The sequence below is a fragment of the Salmo trutta genome, chromosome 16 (genome assembly GCF_901001165.1).
Source record: "Salmo trutta chromosome 16, fSalTru1.1, whole genome shotgun sequence".
Classification (NCBI taxonomy): Eukaryota; Metazoa; Chordata; class Actinopteri; order Salmoniformes; family Salmonidae; genus Salmo; species Salmo trutta.
This window is the reverse complement of record NC_042972.1, coordinates 58,186,995-58,213,031: the sequence shown is the minus strand read 5'-3', so window position 1 is coordinate 58,213,031 and position 26,037 is coordinate 58,186,995. Positions and strand designations below refer to the sequence as shown.

Here is a 26,037-nt window from a genome sequence, read left to right as displayed (position 1 = left end):
ATGAAGCCTGTACAGCACTATGGCAGGAAAACAAAAAGCCCTTTCTAGAGTTTGTTCACTCAAAAAATAAACACGTTATGGCCACAGTAATGTTATGGTAAAGCTACAATTTTGGAAATGTTAGATATCTACCACGGTATATCCACAGTTAAATACAGTAAGGCTGTGGGCTGGTGTGGTCTCGCAGTATGTATGCCAATGCTGGTGTAGCTTCAAATCCGGTCCACGCCCTTCTAGCACACCATCCCTCCTCCTTACGTTCTTCTATCTCCTCATTGTGTCTGTCCAATATACTTGAAAATGTGAGCAAAAAATACAGTAAGGCTACATTAATAACCTGGGTGTTTTCTCAGCTCTATAAATCAGAATTGGAGAATGAGTTTAGCGAATTCATGGATTGGCTGCACACATTCCCCATCTACAAAGGCAAAGCCAATGAGGAAGAGGATGACGATGAAGAGGAGAGAAGCATGGGGAAATACAAGGTGAGCGAGATAAGAACAAATTGTTACTCTAGACCTAAAAGAGAAATGTGTCTCCCTCAATAAATCAAATCAGATAGATTTTTACTGTCATAAGTGTCTCAGAGAGTGACACTATTGTGTCAAACCACTCTTCAGTACTGATACTGTGTGGTTGGTTGAGACAGTGTTAGTAAAAAAAGTGTTTTTTGTTGCCACAGGGTTCTTTTTTGATTTATCCCATCTCACCTGAGGACGAACATGCAGAGCGCCAGATTACCAAAGGAATTCCCCAAAATACACCCATTAAAGTACTAGTGCGGGTGTATGTTGTGAAGGTAGGCTTATAAGCTAGCATGTTTTTGTTGTTTATGTTTTCAAGACATGTGAACTGAATTCGAAAAACCTCAGCCCAACTCCATTGCTATGCAATTTCAAAGTAATTAATAAATTACTTTGTAATATGTTAATACAATGTTATTACTCAAGTAATAGCAACCTTACTACATAAGAGCAAATTAAGGAACAATGTTATCAATCTCCCCCATGAATTTCCAGGCCACCAACCTGGCCCCTACTGACCCTAATGGAAAGGCAGATCCCTATGTGGTGGTGAAAGTTGGTGGACAGAGCATGGACAGCAAGGACAGCTATATTCCCAAACAGCTCAACCCAGTGTTTGGCGAGTGAGTGGCAAAAGGAAGAATTATAAATATTCAACTACCGAATATGATTATCCAGAGTTAAATCAAACATTAAATCGAAAACTCTTGCTTGTCGAACTGCTGACATGAATGATGTCATTGTGTTTTTTAAGGCGGAACCATTTTCTAGGAGTGTTGCAGAAACTATCACTATTTAACAAATACATTAAAGGCCCAGCTCAGTCAAATTCAGATTCATATCCTCTTTGTACAATAGCTGAAAAATCTGTGAAAGTGTGACAATATGATTAGCTTTATTTTACGACCGTTTCCCAAAATACGCTTACACAGGTCCTTTTTCAGGAGGTTCTGCAAGTTTTTACATGTTGCACTTCTCCTGTAGAGTGTTTGAGCTGACCGTGTCCTTCCCACTGGAGACGGAACTTACTCTGATGGTGTTTGACCACAACTTGGTGGGCTCTGATGACCTCATCGGAGAGACACGAATCGACCTGGAGAACCGTTTCTACAGCCACCACTACGCAGGCTGTGGCATCGCCCTCTACTATGACACGTGTGTCTGATATTCCTGTCCATACAGGACATTACATCTCAATAATGGCACAAGATATTACGGTGCATCAGAATGGCATAACCTCATCACTGGTCTTTGCAGCGTCATTTAAGGCAGCTGTTTTCTGTGATTGCAGAGACGGATACAATAAGTGGAGAGATGCCAAGAAACCATCTGCCATTCTGGCAGAGCTCTGCAGGAAAAATACGATTCCCTCTCCGGAATACCGGGAATTAGAAATCAAAGTTCTAAACAAGATCTTCAAAGTGCCTGATGAAGCGTTTCCTGAAGGTATGTTTCCTTTAACATGTGGGTCGTTCTGTACGAAACTGAAGAAAAAAAAGACCATGTCCAGGATTCAATCAGATCATCGGTAACCCGGGTTAGCCGACAAACACATAGCTTTTCATTGCTTTTGTTTAGGCGGTGTCGGAAGTGTAATTGCGTTGGAACTGTCAAATCGGTGAGCAGTTGCTCTTGTGGTCATTGTCACGAAACCACAGTCGTCCTTATATCCCACCAGCGTTAGATGTTTAGAACGAGAACGTGTAGGCTATATAGAGGCAATGATGCTCAAATTGAAAATCATTAGGCAAAATAATAAGGATTTATAAAAAGGATTACATCACACATTCCAGTTTTCAAACTTGTAAGGAAATTAAATGTTGTAGAGTCTAGATCCAAATATCAAATATACAGCATATACCAAATATCCCTGCTCCAGAAGACATTTTCATGCATTACATTTCAGAATGATCCAAAAAGTAATTAGCTTTTTCTTTTTTCTTCTTCAGTTTCGTGTGGAACAACCCATAATTGATTTACACAGATTGCAATCATGTGCCCATAGACAATATTTGCAGCTGCATTATTAGCATGTTAATAACTAATCTATAACATGAACAAGTGGCACTATCATAATCATGTTTCCTTTGTGTTCTCAGAGTTGCTGAAGAAGAACAACAAGACAGAAGAGGATCTGCGTGAGCTGGATGAGCACAAGGCCCTGAGTGTATTGCACCGGTGGGGGGAGATGAGAGAGTTTTGTGAGGGAGCCTGTCCCCTTGTACCAGAGCACCTGGAGGTGCGCTCCCTCCTCAACCCTGAGAAACCAGGACTGCCTCAGGTGAGGGCACATTTCTTACAACAAATGCAGTTCAAAGTGCTTAACAACAAATAAAATAAAAGGTGAGAAATATAACAAAAACGTTACGTTTCTATACAAATATAAAATTAAGATAGGCAAGATTACAATAGTATAACAATAGTAAAATAACAGTGAATATGAGAGACTAATGCAGCAATAAATTAAAGGGGATAAAATAAATAAGATATACAGTATGGGATAAAATAAATAAAGTAAATAATATGTCTTAGACAACTAAGAACACCCTTGGTAAAAGCACAGCTAAAGAGAAGCTTTTATTTTTGGGCTATCTGGCAGGCTGTTCCAAAGGCTAGGACCATAGTGACTAAAGGCAGTCTCACCAAACGTTTTTGTTCTGGCTTTGGAACAAAAACAAAAAACAGTGTCAGGGGATCTGAGGGACCGACCAGGCACATACAGTGAGCTACAAAAGTATTGGCTGTTTGTTTTGGTTTTGTTTCAGATTATTTTGTTCCCAATAGAAAGGAATGGTAAATTATGTATTGTGTCATTTTGGAGTCACTTTTATTCAAAATAAGAATATGTTTCTAAGCACTTATACAATTATGTGGATGCTACCATGATTACGGATAATCCTGAATGAGTCGTGAATAATGATGAGTGAGAAAGTTACAGATGCTCAAATATCATACCCCCCCACAAAATGCTAACCTCCCCTGTTATTGTAATGGTGAGAGGTGAACATGTCTTGGGGGTATGATATTTGTGCGTCTAACTTTCTCAGCTGATAGTCTGCACTTTAACATCATAGTCTTTTTATCATTTCAAATCTAAAGTGCTGGAGTACAGACCCAAAACAAACAAAAAATGTGTCACTGTCCCAATACTTTTGGAGCTCACTGTATCTTAAGCCTTGTTATCACTGTGTCACAGGTGTCGTAGGGTGTAGACCAAAACGCAGCGGGAAAATGTATACTCATCTTCTTTTTATTAGTGAAGAAGGAAAAACACAAACAACGTATACAAAAAACAAAACGAACTAGACAGTCTCGTCAGGCATACAGCAAAACAAGAAACAATCTCCCACAATTCCCAAAACAAACACACTCCTAAATATAGGACCTTCAATCAGAGGCAACGATAGACAGCTGCCTCCAATTGAAGGCCCCAATCCCCATACCTAAACATAGAAATACAATACCCTAGCACAGACATAGAACTAACAACATAGAACTAACCAAAAAAACAACAACTAATAAATCAAATACCCCTCTACATGAACACATACTCAAACACACCCCTGAACCACATAACACAAATACCCCCTGCCACGTCCTGACCAAACTAATAAGAACAAATAACCCCTTTACTGGTCAGGACGTGACACACTGGCAGTTTGAAGTAACTCAAATCCACATTTTTTTTGCATATCTGATTCGAATCTGAACTTTTTCTTGCAGTATGAACAGCCAAAACACACATGTAATCAGATATTTCAAGCTACATTTTAAACTACCTTCATAGGTGGTTTGAAAAGTCTGATTCCTGTCAATGCGATTTGTGTCTGAACTGTCAAATCTGATTTATCAAGTGTTTTTTTTTTTTTACTGTTATTTGGCATATCTTGTCACTTGTTAGTTACTCTGTTGACAGTTTGACAAGAACATGTGGTAGCTAACTAACTTGTTAATTGTTTACAAACAAATTTGTGAATGTTCTAGCAAACTAAACAGCTAGCTTTAAAAGTGATCTTAAGGCCTTTGCAGACTGTATGTCGGATTCAATCTTTTACGGTTATCACGTCACACTGTGCAATGTTACCAAATTACAATCTTGCTATCAACCTGGTCAGTTCTGTCAGCGATTGGCTTGCAAGTCTACGTCAGCCGATGTATTTGATCTGCGCATGTGCCAGCAGCACAAGCCTCACTCTATTCTTATGGGTGAGTGAAGTGAGTTCGGGAAAACTTAAAGTATGCATCTTATATGTTCGAACTCAGAATCAAATAGGCTTCCCCAAAATAACATGTGGTAGAACGTTTATTTTCATTGCTGATTTTGTGCATTTATCAAACTTCCATCATGTAGCCTCATTTCAGATGTGTCATGTAAACAAGATTATTAGGGAAATGGTTATTCTTGCACAGCATGTAGGCTAAACGTTTAAATCAATCTATTATATTAATCTGACTATTCATAATAATCGTATTATTGTGCGCATACTCAGTGCCGGCCATAGGAACTATTGGTCAGTCACTGGGATCGGCTCTCAACACCAGCCACACTACACGACAAAATGCAAAAACAATCTGACACTGCTAGAACTTTGTCGGAGCCTACGACTGCACGTGTCGGTACTTCATTGGCAGACCTAGACCCTGTCACACTGAACGAGCCAAGGAGTTACAACCTAAGAATTTGCCTACGACAGAGACATCTTGGCTGGGACAGCAAAATCGTTGCATAAAACGGCTAAAATCATGCAGTCTGCAAAGGCCTTTACACTATGATTTTGAACATGCAATGCAACTGGCAGGCATTGTTGTCACCTTGCTTGCTACACAACAACTTTTGAGTGAGAGCACCACCACCAATCAGCCTACACCACTGCACACACACCACCATGACATGTAGGGTAGCCATGTCAGCAAGTTCCTACAGTCTGAACACACACAAATCCAATTTGGTCACTTGTAACTTGCTGTTTGGACTGTCAGTATTCCAAAGCTGATTTAAAAAACAAAACTGATTTGAGCATTAAGGCCTGCAGTGTGAACAAGGCTTTAAAAGCATAGCAGACATGTATTCAAATACATAATCTTGAAACAAAGTGCTGGTGTGCTTTCCTCCCACGAAAACAAAGTGAAAATTGCAATGCAAATAAGGCTCGTCCGGGAATTTAGTTGTAGAAATAAACTACTTTTAAGAAAAAGTATTATTTAGGATGTTTATTTAGGATTTTTGAGAAAGGACACCCCAGCGCTTGGACAGAAAAGTTTGTCAGCACTCTAGCAACATTTTATCTATTTAACAGGAAACAACCCTTGAGGTTAGAAACCTCTTTTGCGAGGGAGACCTGGCAAGAGGTCAGCGGGTTGTAGTCCGCGTGTACATAACACAAAAGCACAATACAATACATGGTCTTAATGGTCAACAACATTTTCTTCAATCAGAGCTTTAAACTCAGCAAGCGATACCCTCTCCTCCTGTTTTAAAGTATTTTGCAGGTCGTTCCAAGACCAAGGAGCAATAAAGGAAAATTGTATTTTTCCCATATTTAGTCCTGGCCTTAGGAACAGTGAAAGATAGTAGTATCTGAGACAGAGGCTATAAGTTTGGGATTACCTTATTAATAAGGAGCATAGATAAGTAGGCAGTAGTCCTTCTTGTGGGAAGGGAGGGCCACTTCACCATGTCTGATAGATCACAGTGATGGGTGTGTGGTCTTGCATTTGTTAGAAATCTAGGCGTCCCGTGATACAGTGTCCAGTATCGTATGAGTGAATTCAGTCCCAAAACAAAATTCCTCTATGGGGCATCACACTCGGTGCTTCATGGTGCCTGGGAGGCATTAACCTTTTACTGCAGTGAGCTAAATCAGGGTCACAGTGTTTCTTGGTAGTCTTAAACATGTATACTTTGAAACAAAAGTATACACCTCACACACATGGTTATGGGATAAAAAAAGAAGAAGAATACTGCACCATGTCAGATATTGAGTTGAAATGTATTACATTTTTAGTTTGCATCCCAATATTACACTTTATATACACATCACAGAAGACTGAAATATAACAAAACCATTTGACATAGAAACAGTAGATTTTTGGCGTTTACATTTTTTGTATGTTTGTTAATTATGAAATGATGAAAAGGATGAATAAAATTACACCCATGAGGCCAAGGGCCAGTTGGCTGCAGGAAACGGCTACAAAAGCTGCACATGACGGCCTGGACCAGAGGTAGTGGATGCCCTGATTTGTGTTTAATGTAACCACAAGTTTTAGACATGGCGATATTGGTGTTCCAGTGATTACCCCGGAACACTGGTTTAGGTTTCTTTCACGAGTCCTTGTCCTGACTGCTCTGTGCCTGGTGCTTTCAGGGCTATGCTCACATGTGGATCGATATGTTTCCTATGGACGTACCAGCACCTCCACCTATCGATATCAAACCCCGGCTGCCTATAAGGTAATCCAGACTAGTGTTCAAAGTTATATGTTACAGTGTCTGTGAGACACCATGTCATACTACTACATACTAGGATCCACAACCTAAAGATAACTCAGCAACACCCACTTCTCTCTCTCGCTAAAGCTATGAGTTGCGCGTGATCATATGGAATACTGATGACGTCGTCCTGGATGATGTCAACCCCTTCACTGGAAATCCATCCAGTGATATATACATGAAAGGGTTGGTAAAAACCACACACACACACAACGACCTAGGAAACCAAATGGATTAATTATTTTGTAAATCAATTTGGTGATGAAATGCCAGATGTAACAATGGGGCCATTTGAGTTGTTCTTACCAGATGTGCCTCTCAGATGTACAGTAACTGGATTCGGATTTTATGGATGATATATAAAGATTATTTGTAGAAAGATGTTGTGTGAATTGACGTTGAATTGTTTGTCACTCTGAATATAGCTGGATTAAAGGCTTAGATGGGAACAAACAGGAGACTGATGTCCACTTCAACTCCTTGACTGGGGAGGGGAACTTCAACTGGCGTTTTGTCTTCCGGTTTGACTACCTCCCCACAGAGAAAGAGATCACCTTTACAAAAAAGGAGTCTATCTTCTCTCTGGAGGAATCTGAGTTCCGCCAGCCTGCCGTTCTTGTGCTTCAGGTCTGGGACTATGACCTCATCGCCTCAAATGACTTCCTGGGTGAGTGTTCATGATGAGTTTGTATCTTTATGGTTCTGTTGTCCTGTGTGAGCATAGAGCTTGCTATGCCAAATGTCGTGGGTTTGATTACGCTGGAGCCACCCATATGTATAATTTATGCAGACATAACTGTAAGTCGCTTTGGGTAAAAGTGCCTGCTAAATGGCATAAATATTCAATTATTTAGATTTTTTGTTTTTCCTCTTCTCAGTTCATATTGGCTACGAAACAATACCAGAACGACTGATGAACGTACCAACTACTAGTAAACATAAACTATAAATTAGCACTTCATCTTTGTATATATATATTTTTTAACCTTTATTTCAACAGGGAGTTGAGACCAAGGGCTTTTTCACATGGGAGCCCTGCATTTTACACTTACACCTTTTACAAAATACAGGAAAATACAAAAATATAGATGGATTCAAGAAAAACAATCACATATCTCAATAAAGAGGTCCTCTACATTTTTATTTGCCCGAGAGTCACCAATGTATCCAGTTTAAATAATTCACTGGCCCAGGGACTAACGTATCCACTTAAAGTTTTTACTGGCCCAGGCACCAATGTATCCAGTTTAAATGATTCACTGGCCCAGGCACTACCGTGTCCACTTAAAGTTTTTACTGGCCCAGGTCTTTTAATGATGACTTAATCAAGTGTTTTCCGCTTGTAATGAAGTAGAACAAAAGCAAATATGAAGAGTTAATGGTGCTGTTGACAAAATAAATCACACACAATCCTTTATCTAGGGTATGTTTTTCATAATACATAATGGTTTGTTTCTAGATTGGTTAGTAGAATTCAACACTGTATATCCCTACAAGTAAACATATACTAATAGAGAAATGAAGGCAAAGGCTGCTAAAGGTTCAGATCTTAGTTGTGAGTGTTGGCATGACAAACATTGGTCTATATTCATACTGTCCAAGCAGAAATTCATAAATTCACAAAAAATTACCTTAAAGTGACAGTTTCCAGACATCTTAACCATCTTCTTACCTCAGAAGGAGACCATGAACAATTTATCACAGCAATCAACTAATGTATTTAATTACAATAGTTTGTCACGTTAGCATAATGTGACCAGTTGAAGGATGTAGCCTCTACATCACCTTTTTGGAGAGGTGATCGGTCCTCTGATAATTACGTTAAGATCTAAAACACTATAAAGCACACAGGTTCTTTATCACCAGGGGTGGAACGTGAAAATAACAAGCACACAACGAGATTGCAATATAAGTCATTTTATTTTCAGCAGCAGCAATTAATAGTTTTAGCGTCAGCTTTGTATTCAATAGATTCGTAGTTTCACACATCAATAATCAACATCGGAGTGCTCAGCATATAAGCATAGATAACCAAATCTTCAGTGCTGTAACGCGTACAATTATTCTATCACCATAGTTAACTTTATACAGAGTAAATAGATGAGGAAGTGCCCAAGGAGAAGGTGAGCGGATCCTGGCTGAAGGGCACATTCTTGCCAACCACACACTCGACATACGATTAGGCTACCAAACTGCTACACTGGAATTTGGACTGAAGGCACAGTCACCGCTCTCGTCCTCCCGAGGCACGTCAACCTTCACAGGTAAAGTGAAACTGCTGAGCACATGGAAACACTGGCATTTCTAAGGCAAAACCCACTATCCAATAATAAGATGCAAATGGGTGCAATCAGTCTAGATGTGACGCATGTCACATATTCCCCCTGCAATTTCAAAATGTGTCCTCACATTTTGGACAATAATAAAAATAGCATGCAATAAAAATAAGAAAATATGCATGCAAAATATTAAGAAATCAAATCTTCAATACACATTAGCAAATGTTAAACATGTGTGACACACAATAGTGTGTTGCGAAATTTGTCATGAATGTATTGTAATGCTTTTAAAATTGTATAACTGTCTTAATTTTGCTAAACCCCTGGAAGAGTAGCTGCTGCATTGGCAGCAGCTAATGGGGATCCATAATAAATTCAATTACAAAAATACAAATACACAATATCATATAGGAAAAGCACTCCACAAGATCCAGGTCATGGTTCCGGAGTGGGTTTGCACAGCCAAGCCAATCAGGGTTACCCCGGGATAGTCAGCTCAACCTGCCGAGTACGCCAAATGTAACATGTTGCCGATACTACGGCACTTTCTTCTATACACGAGGTGACCTCAGGATTAAACTAACACACACAGGTTCTTTTAATCAGAGGTGGCACATGGGAATAGCGATCAACAATGGTATTTTTTTCCCTGCTGAGTAACACAACACAGAACAATATTTTCATCTTCAGCTCCAGGTACATATCCCTATACCAGGACAAATATTCAAACTTTAGAAACAGTTGGCATATAGATCAACAATGAAATGACCGGTCAATATATGTAACTCAGATCAATATGTTGTGCAGCAGTCACATTCACAGGAGGGTGTGCCCAGCGAGAAGGTGAGCAGGTCAATGGCATATGGGCACTTACACCATATACAGACATACTCACAGCCATTAGGCTTGTTCTCTGTTTGGACTATGCAACAATGGGTACGTTCACATACAGACAATATTAAGGTTATTGTGAATAGTCAGATTAATATAATAGTTCTATTTAAAGGTTTACAAGCTTTGCAAGAATAACACATTTTCTAATAATCCTGTTTACATGGACACCTCTGAAATCAGGCTACCTGATGGGACTTTGATAAATGCAGAAAATTGCCAGTCAAAATAAATGTTCTACTAAGCTGGGAAGCCTAGTTGATTCTGAGTTCGGACATTTGTATTTGTATTTATTTAGGATGCTCTTCCTGGGGTCCAGCAACATTAAGGCAGTGATATACAATTACAAATATTACATAACACTTTTCACAACACATTAAGTCTCTGCACTCAGGCACTGCTCTACTATCACATATCTACAATACAAAATCCATGTGCACGTATGTGTAGAGTGAGTGTGTTAGCATGTCTGTGTGTGTGTCTCTTCACAGTCCCCTCTGTTCCATTTTTAAAAAATCTGATTCTACTGCTTTCAGTTACCTGATGTGGAATAGAGTTCCATGTAGTCATAGCTCTATGTGGTACTGTGTGCCTCCCATAGTCTGTTCTATACTTGGGAATTGTGAAGAGACCTCTGGTGGCATGTCTTGTGGGGTATACATGGGTGTCCGAGCCATGTGCTAGTTGTTTAGACAGACAGCTTGGTACATTCAGCATGTCAATACTTCTTTAAAAATAAGTAGTGATGAAGTCAATCTCTTCTCTACTTTGAGCCAGGAGAGATTGACATGCATATTACTAATGTCAGCTCTCCGTCTACGTTTAAGGGCCAGCCGTGCTGCACTGTTCTGAGCCAATTGTAATTTTCCCTCTTTGTGGCAGCTGACCACACGACTGGACAGTAGTTCAGGTGCAACAAATCTACGGCCTGTAAGACCTAACTTATTGATAGTGTTGTTAAGAAGGCAGAGTAGCGCTTTATTATGAACAGACTTCTCCCCATCTTAGTTACTATTTCATCAACATGTTTTGACCATGACAGTTTACAATCCAGGGCAGTGGTGTAAAATACTTAAGTACAAATAATTTAAAGTACTACTTTAGTAGTTTTTTGGGGTATCTGTACTTAACTATTTATTTTTTGGACTACTTTTACTTCACTACATTCCTAAACAAAATAATGTATTTTTTACTCTGAACATTTTCAATTTACATTTTACTCAATTATAATTTTACTGGGTGACTTTAACTTTTACTTTAGTAACTTTCTATTAAGGTATCTATACTTTTACTTAAATATCACAATTGGGTACTTTTTCTACCACTGATCCAGTTACTTGAAGCAGTTTAGTCACCAATTTCCACATTATTAATTTCAATATTTAGTTGAGGTTTAGGGTTTAGTGAATGATTTTTCCCAAATACAATGCTTTTAGTTTTTGAAATATTTAGGATCAACTTATTTCTTGCCACCCATTCTGAAACTGACTGCAGCTCTTTGTTAAGTGTTGCAATGATTTCACTCGCTGTAGTAGCTGACGTGTATAGTGTTGAGTCATCCGCATACATAGACACACTAGCTTTAGTCAAACATATACAGTACCAGTCAAAAGTTTGGAAACACCTACTCATTCAAAGGTTTTTATTTTATTTTTACTATTTTCTACATTGTAGAATAATAATGAAGACATCAAAACTATGAATTAACACACATGGAATCATGTAGTCACCAAAAATAGTGTTAAACAAATCAAAATATATTTTATATTTGAGATTCTTCAAAGTAGCCAACCTTTGCCTTGATGACAGCTTTGCACACTCTTGGCATTCTCTCAACCAGCTCATGAGGTAGTCACCTGGAATACATTTCAATTAACAGGTGTGCCATGTTAAAAGTTAATTTGTGGAATGTCTTTCCTTCTTAATGCGTTTGAGCCAATCAGTTGTGTTGTGACAAGAAGATAGCTCTATTTGGTAAAACACCAAGTCCATATTATGGCAAGAACAGCACAAATAAGCAAAGAGAAACGATAGTCCATCAGTACTTTAAGACATGAAGGTCAGTCAATCCTGAACATTTCGAGAACTTTGAAAGTTTCTTCAAGTGCAGTCGCAAAAAAACACCAAGTGCTATGATGAATCTGGCTCCCGTGAGGACCCCCACTGGAAAGGAAAACGCAGAGTTACCTCTGCTGCAGAGGATAAATTAATTAGAATTAACTGCACCTGCAATTGCAGCCCAAATACATGCTTCACAGAGTTCAAGTAACAGACACATCTCAACATCAACTGTTCAGAGGAGACTGCGTGAAATACCCACTTCCATGGTCAAATTGCTGCAAAGAAACACTACTAAAGGACACCAATAATAAGAAGGGCCAAGAAACACAAGCAGAGTTGGTGAATGGATAATCTCTGCATATGTGGTTCCCACCGTGAAGCATGGAGAAGGAGGTGTGATGGTGCTTTGCTGGTGACACTGTCAGTGATGTATTTAGAATTCAAGGCACACTTTTTATTTATTTATTTTAACCTTTATTTTACGAGGTAAGTTGACTGAGAACACATTCTCATTTACAGCAACGACCTGGGAAATAGTTACAGGGGAGAGGAATGAGCCAATTGTAAGCTGGGGATGATTAGGTGACCAAGATGGTATGATGGCCAGACTGTGAATTTAGCCAGGACATGATATGTGCCATGGGCTCTTTAGTGACACCAGAGAGTCAGGACACCCATTTAACCTGGGGCGGCAGGTAGCCTAATGGTTAGAGTGTTGGGCCAGTAACCGAAAGGTTGCTGGATTGAATCCCTGAGCTGACAAGGTAAAAATCTGTCGTTCTGCCCCTGAACAAGGCAGTTAACCCACTGTTCCCCGGTAGGCCGTCATTGTAAATAAGAATTTGTTCTTAACTGACTTGCCTAGTTCAATGAAGGTTAAATAAAAAAAAACATCCCATCTGAAAGACAGCACCCTACATAGGACAATGTCCCCAATCACTGCCCTGGGGTATTGGGCTATATTTTGACCAGAGGAAAGGGTGCCTCCTACTGGCATCCAGCACCACTTCCAGCACCATCTGGTCTCCCATCCAGAAACCAAACCAGGACCAACCCTGCTTGGCTTCAGAAGCAAGCCAGCAGTGGGATGCAGGGTGGTATGCTGCTTAATAACCAGCAAGGCTACCACAGCATTCTGCAGTGATACACCATTCCATCTGGTTTGTGATTAGTGGGGCTATCATTTGTTTTTCAACAGTACAATGACCCAAAACACACCTCCAGGCTGTATAAGGGCTATTTGACCAAGGAGAGTGCTGCATCAGATGACCTGGCCTCCACAATAACCTGACCTTAACCCAATTAAGATGGTTTAGGATGAGTTGGACTGCAGAGTAAAGGAAAAGCAGCCAACAAGTGCTCAGCTTATGTAGGAACTCCTTCAAGACTGTAGGAAAAGCATTCCTCGTGAAGCTGGTTGAGAGAATGCCAAGAGTGTGCAAAGCTGTCATTAAGGCAAAGGGTGGCTACTTTGAACAATCTAAAATATACAATATATTTTGATTTGTTTAACACTTTTTTGGTTACTACATGATTCCATATGTGTTATTTCATAGTTTTTATGTCTTCACTATTATTCTACAATGTGGAAAATAGTAAAAATAAAGAAAACCTCTTGAATGATTCGGTGTGTCCAAACTTTTTACTGGTATTGTAAATATACATTTTGTATGGGAAAACTATTTCTAAAATGCATTATTTTTCCGACCTCACTTCAATCATGCATAAGAGGGAGGCTTGCGCTGCTGGTGCTGGCACATGCGCAGATCAAATATACCGCTTGAACTCCGATTAAGCTGTTTACATGACCTAATTAAAAGAAAGATTGCTCAGAAAAACAGGTGTTTTAATCAGTGTATGCTTACTTCAATTATGACATTACGCCGATTAAGATAAGCAAGGTAAGGTGTTTACATGACTAATGCCATACTCGGCCTATTGCCATAATCAGTTTAATATCAAATGACTAGTGTGCTTGGTAACATACACCTCTCCTGTTTTCCCTGTGCACGCCAACCTTCTCACAGCAATGGGATCTGCTGAAAGAACAAACAGCAATTTTTATAGTGAAGGCCACACTCTTAATTGCAATCTCACACACCTGGCACTGACAGGGGCACAAGGCTGCTTTTACAAACTGTACCCTGTTACACATTTAATGTTAGCATCCTATTGGTTTCCATTCATTCACGTCACTACTAGCTGCAACAAAGGCTTAACAAATGTTTTCCTTTTCAACAGACTGGTATTACTTATAATTTATTTAGTGTTGTTTACACTGTTCCAAACAGTCAGAAAAATAATATTGTAATCTCACAGCACATGTTTGTCACACACAATATACACGCAGCTCTCGCTCCTAAACCCTCCTTTCCTTGATCTCCATCTTATTCTTAAGATTACTTATTATTATTATAATAATGATAATCATAATAGGCAATGTCGTTATCATTAGTAGGCTTTGTATAGTAGCCTTGTATTACCACCATCGAGCTGTAGGCCAAAGAGCGTGTCCTGTTTAGTTTTAATACCGTAACTTACTTAGGCTTATACAGTGGGGGGGAAAAGTATTTGATCCCCTGCTGATTTTGTACGTTTGCCCACTGACAAAGAAAGGATCAGTCTATAATTTTAATGGTAGGTTTATTTGAACAGTGAGAGACAGAATAACAACAAAAATATCCAGAAAAACGCATGTCAAAAATGTTATAAATTGATTTGCATTTTAATGAGGGAAATAAGTATTTGACCCCCTCTTAATCAGAAAGATTTCTGGCTCCCGGGTGTCTTTTATACAGGTAACGAGCTGAGATTAGGAGCACACTCTTAAAGGGAGTGCTCCTAACCGCAGCTTGTTACCTGTAAAAAAGACACCTGTCCACAGAAGCAATCAATCAATCAGATTCCAAACTCTCCACCATAGCCAAGACCAAAGAGCTCTCCAAGGATGTCAGGGACAAGATTGTAGACCTACACAAGGCTGGAATGGGCTACAAGACCATCGCCAAGCAGCTTGGTGAGAAGGTGACAACATTTGGTGTGATTATTCGCAAATGGAAGAAACACAAAAGAACTGTCAATATCCCTCGGCCTGGGGCTCCATGCAAGATCTCACCTCGTGGAGATGCAATGATCATGAGAACGGTGAGGAATCAGCCCAGAACTACACGGGAGGATCTTGTCAATGATCTCAAGGCAGCTGGGACCATAGTCACCAAGAAAACAATTGGTAACACACAACGCCATGAAGGATTGAAATCCTGCAGCGCCCCAAGGTCCCCCTGCTCAAGAATACATATACAGACCCGTCTGAAGTCTGCCAATGAACATCTGAATGACTCAGAGGACATCTGGGTGAAAGTGTTGTGGTCAGATGAGACCAAAATGGAGCTCTTTGACATCAACTCAACTCGCCGTGTTTGGAGGAGGAGGAATGCTGCCTATGACCCCAAGAACACCATCTCCACCGTCAAACATGGAGGTGGAAACATTATGCTTTGGGGGTGTTTTTCTGCTAAGGGGACAGGACAACTTCACCGCATCAAAGGAACGATGGACGGGGCCATGTACCGTCAAATCTTGGGTGAAAACCTCCTTCCCTCAGCCAGGGCATTGAAAATGGGTCGTGGATGGGTATTCCAGCATGACAATGACCCAAAACACACGACCAAGGCAATAAAGGAGTGGCTCAAGAAGAAGCACATTAAGGTCCTAGAGTGGCCTAGCCAGTCTCCAGACCTTAATCCCATAGAAAATCTGTGGAGGGAGCTGAAGGTTCGAGTTGCCAAACGTCAGCCTCGAAACCTTAATGACTTGGAGAAGATCTGCAAAGAGGAGTGGGACAAAATCCCTCCTGAGATGTGTGCAAACCTGGTGGCCAACTACAAGAAACGTCTGACCTCTGTGATTGCCAACAAGGGTTTTGCCACCAAGTATTAAGTCATGTTTTGCAGAGGGGTCAAATACTTATTTCCCTCATTAAAATGCTAATCATTTTCTAACTTTTTTGAAATGCCTTTTTCTGGATTTTTTTGTTGTTATTCTGTCTCTCACTGTTCAAATAAACCTACTATTAAAATTATAGACTGATCATTTCTTTGTAAGTGGGCAAACGTACAAAATCAGCAGGGGATCAAATACTTTTTTCCCCCACTGTATTTCAATATATAGGCTACGGTATCAATCAATCATTCAATCATTCATTCATTCGATCACACAGCATACGAGACATTCATGCTTTGAAATGCAATCAAGCATTTTAGTTTTAAAATGAAATAATAAAGGGAGCTTTGAATAATTAGCCTAAACAATAAATAAACCGCAATTCAAAATGCATGCAACTGTTTTCAGTCTGCTGTAATAAAGGCTTTCTATATATTTTTTTCCATTAGAACAGGCTCTCTGTGCATACATTATGACTACATTTTGTGAAGTTTTCTTTTCGGCTGTTCAGGCACACAACATATCTTTTGGAGGTAACACCCCTTCGTCAGTGATTGGTCAACAGTAGGGATTCTTCAATGAAGTTCGTTGTCATTCAACAAGAGACGACTAGTTTTCAAGCAACTTTTTTCATTGAGTAATACTGCACCAAACATCTTAGTCGTGCAACTTTATATCTTCCGCAAAAACGATAATTAATGATAGAGTTCTTGAGTCATCTTAGATTCATTCTGACTATTTTGAGGAAGTGTATACTGGCTATGGTGTATCAAAATGGACAAACAGTACTTTTGCCACTTTTTTCAAATTTTTGAAGTGAAGGTGTTTTAAGGGAAGACAATTTTTATAACCATAATGCAACACACTTTGAAAAGGGGTGGATCCCGTTTGTGAAGTCGGTGACCATCGTTGGTCACCCCTTTACAAAGTGTTTTGCATTATGGTTATAAAAATTGTCCTCCCTTAAAAGACCTTTGCTTAAAAAAATTGAAAAAAGTCGCAATAGTACTGTTTGTCCATTTTGAGACGCCGTAGCCAGTATACACTTCCTCAAAATAGTCTGAATTAATCAAAGATGACTCAAGAACTCTATCATTGTGTGTGTGATATGGGAGTATAGAAAAGCTTATTTCAACATTTATACAGATACGCTTTTCTAGACAATAACAGATATGTTGAAACTGCCGTATTGAACTGAGCCTTGCTGTCGGAAAACCACTACAGTGTCCAACTAACGGCTGTTGCAAATGCACCTCCCCCGACTTCACTCCTCGACTTGTCTGCAGTTGGCTTCGTTAGGCTTACCACTCAAACAAACCATTGTAAAAACATGACCTTTGAGGCCTCCCGAGTGGCGCAATGTTCTAAGGCACGCTTGAGGCGTCACTAGGGACACAGGTTCGATCCCAGGCTGTGTCACAGCCGGCCGTTATTGCTGTGTTGTCGACTCCTTTTGGGGTGTGTAGATATTAAAATGGCAGGAAAACTATTGCTTAGCTTGATACTCTTCAGCTGCTAAAGGTTGCTCTCACCCCTCTGTCACCTCTCTCCCAGGCTCCATTGAGCTGCGTCTGAACGACATGGTGCGGGCAGCCAAGACCTCAGGGCAGTGCAGCATAAAGATGGCCGAGGACAAGGCCAGTCCCCGCTTCTCTATCTTCCTTAACAAAAGGATGAAAGGATGGTGGCCCCTCATCAAGCTCAAGAGTCAGGAGGACATTGAGAGGGAGGAGAAGGAGGCTGAAGAGGCAAAGAAGAACAAGAAGAAAAAGAAAAATAGAAACATGAAGCCGGAGGACCTTCAGTTTGTAGACAGCAGTGGGAGCACTTATCTCCTTATGGTAATGCATTATGAGATTATAATTGACCTGGAGGGTTGGGCAGGAGTAAATCCTGGTGTGGGTCACACATTAATAACTGAGGTAATGGGGAGGATCCTAGTTAGCCCAAACTCCATGCAAGTTTGGTATTTTATACCTTCCTCTTAATTGTCGTCCACTTAATTGTGCCGTTGTTAAACTTTCCAGACACTTTTAAAGTGCATGGCAGTTATCCTTAAGAGTCTATTGACGCCCGTGCGTCATTCTAAGAAACATAATTGAAAAAATCCACATCAAAATCCGTCAGTTTAATCAGCATGACTATCTTGGCAAAGGAGAAATGCTCACTAACAGGGATGTAAACAAATTTGTGCACAAAGGTTTGTGTGTATGGAACATTTCTGCGATCTTATATTTCAGCTCATGAAACATGGGACCAACACTTTACATGTTGCATTTATATTTTTTGTTCAGTGTAGTAAAGGCAGCTTTGGTTGAGCCTCCAATGACTATAGTGGAATCAGATTAGAGTGAGGGTATGGGTTAGTATGGGTGAGTGAGGGTATGGGTTAGTCTCGAATTGGTGGTAGTGATAAGTGTAGAACTTAAATATAACCTTTCTGTATGTGTGTTGTGATTAGGGCCCTGTGTTTTGCGCAATCATCTGACATAGTAAGATTGTATCCTGTATTTTAAGCCTTATCCCAAAATTTGAATTACACAAAAAATGAAACCAATGAAACCAGGATTTGAATTACACAAAAAAAATTTAATTACACAATTAATGAAACCAATGAAACCAGGATGGTGCTGGACCATCGGACATAAAATGAAAAGTGGAGAAAGCTTTAAATAGGGTAAAAGGTTAAAGTCCAGGCATGTCACATGATTGTGCAAGACACAGGGCCCTATATGATAACTCTTTGAATTTTCTTTATTGTTTAGGGAAAAGTGGAGGCAGAGTTCCAGTTGGTGACACTCGAGGAGGCAGAGCTGGCTCCTGTGGGAAAAGCCCGCAAGGAACCTGAGCCACTTGAAAAACCAGAGTAAGTGACTAAAATTATTGTTATTCAATCAAAGAAATGTGCAAGAAGCTCTCATGGTCATATCAAATTAAATGCTTTCCTTTTTTTAGAATGTGTGAGTGCTGAGTACGTGGGCAGACCTTTAAGCAATAAGGCCAGAGGGGATGTGGTATATTTAAGTAATAAGGCCTGAGGAGCTGTGGTATATGGCCAAAATACTGTTTTCTAATTTCCATCATCATCTTTGACTGTCCTGATTAAAATACATTTCATTCAGTTAAGCATTTTGGGCTATTTCGGAATGAACATGCTGCCATCTTCGCCACAATATTGCAATAACTATTTACCTATTGTGTACTAAACTGCGGGCATATATTCTGCATAGGTTTGTTGCCTATTGTGATGAGTGTGAATGTGCTCGTTGCGCGCAGTGCCCAGCCCAGCGGTGCGGAAATAACAGAGGCAGCACTTTTTGCATGACTTACAGTAATGTCTGTGGTCCTAAAATAGGTGTGCGCCTTTTTAATGTAAGGTTACCATCAGTAATCTGGGGGCTTCTTCCTATACTTAGCCTGCAACATGTCAAAGTTGAAGTGCATTGCCGTTGTATTTTCATTATAATAATCTTGCTGCTTTGGAAACATTTTAGTGAGGACTTTATTAGCATACAAGCAAACCAAAAATGAAATTTGCAGCAAGATTATTATTATAGGAACTTGCATTTGATCATGCTGTGTAGGTCACCTAACTGTTACATGCAATATTTGCTTTGGGGACTTTACCAAACAGATTTTTCTCTCCGGTTTTAACTGTGATAAACACAAATAGCCTAGGCTATGTGGTTGAATTTATTCTGCCACTGTTTAGGCCAACTAGAACAGTGTCTGTAAAAGCCAGGTCACCTGTGATACAAGTCAGTATTCGATGTCCATCCATGCCTGTGGATGTCGGGAGATGAATTGGAAACAAGCCACTATGGGCAACAGTAAGCACTGTTACCTTCAAGTAGGTTTTGGTTTTGCTAGGGCATTGTGGACAGGGATGGTGGATGCATTTGCCTCTGTTGTAAGTTCGAATCCGGCAATAGAAAGTTGTTTTTTAGATTTTTATTTTAAGTCTATCCCAAACCTTAACCCTTACCTTATCAATTTGGAGTTAATGCCTAAACCTAAGCTTAAACACTACAAAATGTGACGTTTGCAACAACTTTGAAATTTGACATTTGATTAACATGGATGAACATCTAATTCTGATGTGAGACTGTGAGAGCTAGATGGGTCTCTAAACGATGTATGGCTTGTCGGCCTTACTGTATATATCACGGTGGTGTATGAATGCAATTGTAATGTATTATAGAGAAAACAACGCAATTATCACAACCGGTTGTATATTTTAATTTTCATTGCATTGTGTTGTTGTAGGTAGGATACCTGTCTTGTCCCTAAAACGTAGGCCTAATCAGTAGGGGAGTTTTATCGGGGTCTGGAAGCACAGCCTGGAGAGCTCACACAATGCACCTGTCATTTCATAATATGATATCTTTTTTATTGCGACAAGATTATCTGCAGTAGGCCTAATCTATACTCTTTCAAAAATACCTATATCAAAATATCAGAAATAACATTGCCAATAGCCTTCCGGATAATGCGAAGACAAAGTGTTGTAAAAAAGCTCACTAGACCACCCAAGAGGGGGGGCAAGTACTGGATTGAGCAGAGTAGAGTGATGCTGCCACCACCTTTGTTTGACCGGTATGGTCCAGCATCAAAGTATAGGACACCAAAACTCAATACAGATACAGCAAACAATTATCTTTATTAACTAAACAATTTCATAAGAAAGCATGCATGAAATGCTAGACGACCTACTAAATTCCTGCAATCTCTGTAACCCTGTCAGAAGTGCTGCTATGACCCGAAGAAAGTGCTAAAAAGTGACACTACACATCCATGGTTCTACTACTATTCACTGCAAACAAGCTTAAAAGTTTACACACGGACCAGAGACCCACACCTGATTCAAAAAGTAATAAAACATTTAAGGTTCTACTACTACTTCACTGCAAACCTGGCTTAGCCCATGAAACGCAATTGTACAAACATGCAAATTCACTGCACACGGGCATACTAGCCAACAAAAATACTCTGATCTTGTAGATTATTTACGCAAATTTTAGGGTTAGGAAAGTATGTATGAATCATTAAAAAAACTGGTTTGGAGAGCCTTTACGCACTAAATATATTGATGAATCAAAAATACAGTGGTTTGATTCATCATGAAAGTTGTCAAATTCAAGTTCAATCCATGAAATATTGGAAATGGGAAAAAGTGTACAATAGGGGTTGAACAATAGTCATATAAATCTGCCCTAATTCTCACTAATCATGGAACTATAGGACAAGTGTCCAGTTGTGGTGAACCAGGCTCCAGGTTTAACCTGCTACATGTGATCTTGAATTCCATAATGATACAAATAGGCTACTTGTCCCGAATTATTGCACAACATTAGCCTAATATAATCCAGTAATGCTAGCGACCCACAGGAATAATTTACACGGAAGTGACAGAGGAAGTAAAAGGTAAACAGAATGGAATGATGCAAAATGTAATCTACAAAATGAAGAAAATGAACACTAAAGTGACAGTTATAAATATATGTGGGTATTACTGATGGTGGCTCCCGATAGTGGCTAGTATTTAACAAATTGTATGATACAAATTGTAAAATAAAATGGAGAAAAGCCCGGGCATACTGTAGACTATCATTAAAATATTCTAAAGCGCATACATCAATTTGGCAGGTTCAGCCCTACAGAAGCCTATAGGTTGGGTGTCCAGATTTAATCCATTCAAATTATGAGGGCACACAATAAAAATTCTGAGTACCGGCACAGCTACAGTGCCTTTGACTTTTTCTAAATTTTGTTACATCACAGCCTTATTCTTAAATTGATAAAATTGTTTATTCCCCGTCATCAATCTACACACAAAAATCATCATAATGACAAAGCAAAAACAGGTTTTTAGAAATGTTTGCTAATTTATTAAAAATAAAAAACATATCACATAAGTATTCAGACCCTTTACTCTGTACTTTGTCGAAGCACCTTACAGCATCGAGCGATTAAAGCATGGAGTCTTTTGGGGTATGACGCTACAAGCTTGGCACACCTGTATTTGGGTAGTTCCTCCCATTCTTCTCTGCAGATCCTCTCAAGCTCTGTCAAGTTGAATGGGGAGTGTTGCTGCACAGCTATTTTCAGGTCTCTCCAGAGATGTTTGATTGGGTTCAAGTCCGGGCTCAGGCTGGGCCACTCAAGGACATTCAGAGACTTGTCCCAAAGCCACTCATGCGTTGTCTTGGCTCTGTGCTTAGGGTCGTTGTCCTGTTGGAAGGTGAACTTTTGCCCTAGTCTGAGGTCGTGAGCGCTCTGGAGCAGGTTTTCATCAATGATCTCTCTGTACTTTGCTCCGTTCATCTTTGCCTCAATCCTGACTAGTCTCCCAGTCTCTGCCGCTGAAAAACATCCCCACAGCATGATGTTGCCACCACCATGCTTCACCGTGGGGATGGTGCCAGGTTTCAACCAGACATGATGCTAGGCATTCAGGCCAAAGAGTTCAATCTTGTTTGAATCTTGTTTCTCATGGTCTAAGAGTCTTTAGATGCTTTTTGGCTAACTCCAAGCGGACTGTCACGTGCCATTTACTGAGGAGTGGCTTCTGTCAGGTCACTCTACCATAAAGGCCTTATTGGTGGAGTGCTGCAGAGATGGTTGTCCTTCTGGAAGGTTCTCCGATCTCCACAGAGGAACTCTAGAGCTTTGTCAGAGTGACCATTGGGTTCTTAGTCACCTCCTTGACCAAGGCCCTTCTCACCCGATTGCTCAGTTTGGCCGGGCAGCCAGCTCTAGGAAGAGTCTTGGTGGTTCCAAACTTCTTCCATTTAAGAATGATTGGGGCCACTGTATTCAGTACCCTTCCCCAGATCTGTGCCTTGACACAATCCTGTCTTGGAGCTCTACAGACAATTCCTTCGACCTGATGGCTTGGATTTTGCTCTGACATGCACTGTCGACTGTCGGACCTTATATAGACAGGTGTGTGCCTTTCCAAATCATGTCCAATCAATTGAATTTACCACAGGTAGACTCCAATCAAGTTGTAGAAACATCTCTAGGATGATCAATGGAAACAGGAAGCACCTGAGCTCAATTTCGAGTCTCGTAACAAAGGGTCTGAATACTTATGTAAATAAGGTATTTCTGTTTTTAATTCTCTAATTTGCAAAAAAACTGTTTTTGCCTTGTCATTAAGGGGCTATTGTGTGTAGATTGCAGAGATGTTTTATTTATTTAATCTATTTTAGAACAAGGCTGTAACCTAACAAAGTGTGGAATAAGTCAAGGGGTCTGAGTACTTTCCGAAGGCACTGTATTGCCAATTTCACTGTTGAAAAGGGGCCACAATACATGTCATGTTGATATGATTTTCAGTTTGCTTCCATATGTCTGCTTTCACAGTGATCATAAGGAAAAATGATCTAAAACAATTGCTTTGTGTATTTATAATCCCCATTCTCCAAACGGATTATTCATTTACCTAGCTCTTATCAATAGCTGTTAACCATTTATAAATGACAGTGCATGGAGAATGCTGTTATTTGTTTCGGCAAAAATAAAGTATATGCTTTTTCCACTTGGAACCGGTAGGTTTGCAAAACCTTGTTCATGGTTTCCTTGTGCGTAAAGGTGGTGGAATTAAGTTAGTCAGAATACGGCTTATCTGAAGACATCTCTACCACACCTTCATTTCTTAGATCTCCACCCTGAACGAATAGCGGGCGAATAGCTTAAGATCAAGGTCAGAATAGGTATAGAGTGCATAAAAAGGGAATAATGTTACATTTACATGTGCTTAATCAGGGCCATTGAGCGCATTTGATCTTGCATTAACATGTTTTTGTTGTTAAGTGAATACAAATGCACATACCATTCACATGTTTTATACAAGGTGTACATGGGGTCACAGACTGCATTTAAACATTGCTACAGCTTAGAAGGTTTGATTGAATCTGATCCGTGGGCACACTTTGTGCAATTCGCTAAGTTTACACTGAAGACAAAGCTAAAACATGAACATGTATTCATTTATTATTTACCTTAATGCCTTATTCCTTTTATTCTACTTTTACTTGACCTTTTTTCCTATCTTCTATTCCCCCTGGAGAAATCGGTGCAAACTCTACACGAGTCCTACTGCTCACACTATGTCATAGCCTACTGTATAAAAAACAATTATGAAAAAAATCCATGAAACTGGGAACATTGCTAACTTTTTTGTTCATTTTGTCTCTTTCCTCATTCTACCTTATATTAGTCGCCCCAAGACAACCTTCAACTGGTTTATCAACCCCCTGAAGACCTTTGTCTTCTTCATTTGGAAAAAATACAAGAAGTACATCATCGCTCTACTCATCCTGGCTGTCCTGCTGGTTTTTCTCGTCCTCATCCTCTACACACTCCCTGGACAGATCAGTACGCTCATCGTAAATGGATGAACAGTCAACAAGTGCATAAGGATCAGACGGAGAATGAAACATCTATATGAGAAATATACTTCGTTATCATAAGTTTCATTTAATTTGTGTTAGGACATTGTGTGTGGTAGATTTGCTATTGTGATATACTCTATGTAAGTGCTAATGTCCTTTGTATAAGTCTTGTAATTTTCAAATACTTGGTTATTATTAGACCAATCTTAAACATATATTAAACAATCAAAGCTACTGATGAGGTATTCTTTGCACTGACTTGGCTCAGAACAGGGCAGGGCGGCTTGCCCTTAAAAGTACACGGAGAGCTAACATTAATGACATACATATCAATCTCTCATGGCTCAAAGTGGAAGAGAGATTGACTTCATCATTACTTGTTTTTGTAAGAGGTTGTTGACAAGCTGAATGTACCGAACTGTACCAAGCTGTCTGTTTAAAATACAGCTCGGACACTCATGCATACCTCACAAGACATGCCACCAGAGGTCTCTTCACAGTCCCCAAGTCCAGAACAGACTATGGGAGGCGCACAGTACTAGATAGAGCCATGACAACATGGAACTCTATTCCACATCAGATAACTGATGCAAGCAGTAGAGTCAGATTTAAAAAGAAGGTAAAAATACACCTTATAGAACAATGGGGACTGTGAAGAGACACACACAAAGGTACAGACACATGCATAGGCACACATATGTATGGTGGTATTGAACATTTTGTGTTATGGATATGTGGTGGTGTAGGGATGTTATATGATGTACTGTTTTATCTTTAGCTCATTCAGTACAAACATAGTTCACTGCTTTATCTTTTGTTTTATATGTAATGTGGGTGATTTGGTGTGTTTGGACCCCAGGAAGAGTAGCATCTGCCCTGACAGGAACTAATGGGGATCCATAATAAGTACAAAAATACAAATACTATTCAGGAATGTCTGTGTTCATCAACCACATTATTTACAATAAGTACTTTTTCAATACATTTCTGTCAGTGAAATAACCTGCCTCATGTCATTCTTAATATATGGAATGTTTAGGCTTTGCTGTCTTCTGGTCCACTACTAGGTCATGAAGGTTATTGCAGAATTTCTGTTAAAGAGAAATGGAAATACTAGGCTTTAGAACATCAGCTAACTGTAACCATAGAGATCCTATTAAATTACTTTTTTTGTATATATTTTTTTATTCTAATTCCTAATTCTATGACTAACTGTAAATCGCCATTTTGGTATTTTTACATCATCGGTAGAAGTGTTTTGGAATTCCTGAATTTACTGAGACCATGACCTCTGTGTACGTTAATCAGCATACTTTTCTGGTGTGAAACCACATATGAAAACATTATACATATTTTGAACACTGAATCACAGCCCTTTCAAATGATATAGCATACAATAGCACCACATCAATCAAATGGCAATCAGTCAAGAAAAAAACACCATCTTA

The 26,037-nt window shown here is 39.6% G+C and overlaps 1 protein-coding gene across 1 annotated transcript in view; it reads left to right on the top strand.

Moving 5' to 3' along the window:
• The window catches only part of fer1l4 (fer-1 like family member 4), a 98,875-nt gene extending 73,284 nt beyond the window's left edge, over positions 1 to 25,591 (top strand). The window contains exons 35-46 of the mRNA XM_029695094.1: positions 354 to 485; positions 683 to 799; positions 1,020 to 1,147; positions 1,509 to 1,679; positions 1,816 to 1,970; positions 2,624 to 2,805; positions 6,893 to 6,978; positions 7,105 to 7,203; positions 7,443 to 7,684; positions 17,745 to 18,031; positions 18,956 to 19,056; positions 24,415 to 25,591. Coding sequence (XP_029550954.1) covers positions 354 to 485; positions 683 to 799; positions 1,020 to 1,147; positions 1,509 to 1,679; positions 1,816 to 1,970; positions 2,624 to 2,805; positions 6,893 to 6,978; positions 7,105 to 7,203; positions 7,443 to 7,684; positions 17,745 to 18,031; positions 18,956 to 19,056; positions 24,415 to 24,595 — 1,881 coding nt within the window. The 3' untranslated portion in view covers positions 24,596 to 25,591. The remainder of the gene's footprint in view (positions 1 to 353; positions 486 to 682; positions 800 to 1,019; positions 1,148 to 1,508; positions 1,680 to 1,815; positions 1,971 to 2,623; positions 2,806 to 6,892; positions 6,979 to 7,104; positions 7,204 to 7,442; positions 7,685 to 17,744; positions 18,032 to 18,955; positions 19,057 to 24,414) is intronic.
• The last annotated feature ends 446 nt before the right edge of the window (positions 25,592 to 26,037 follow it).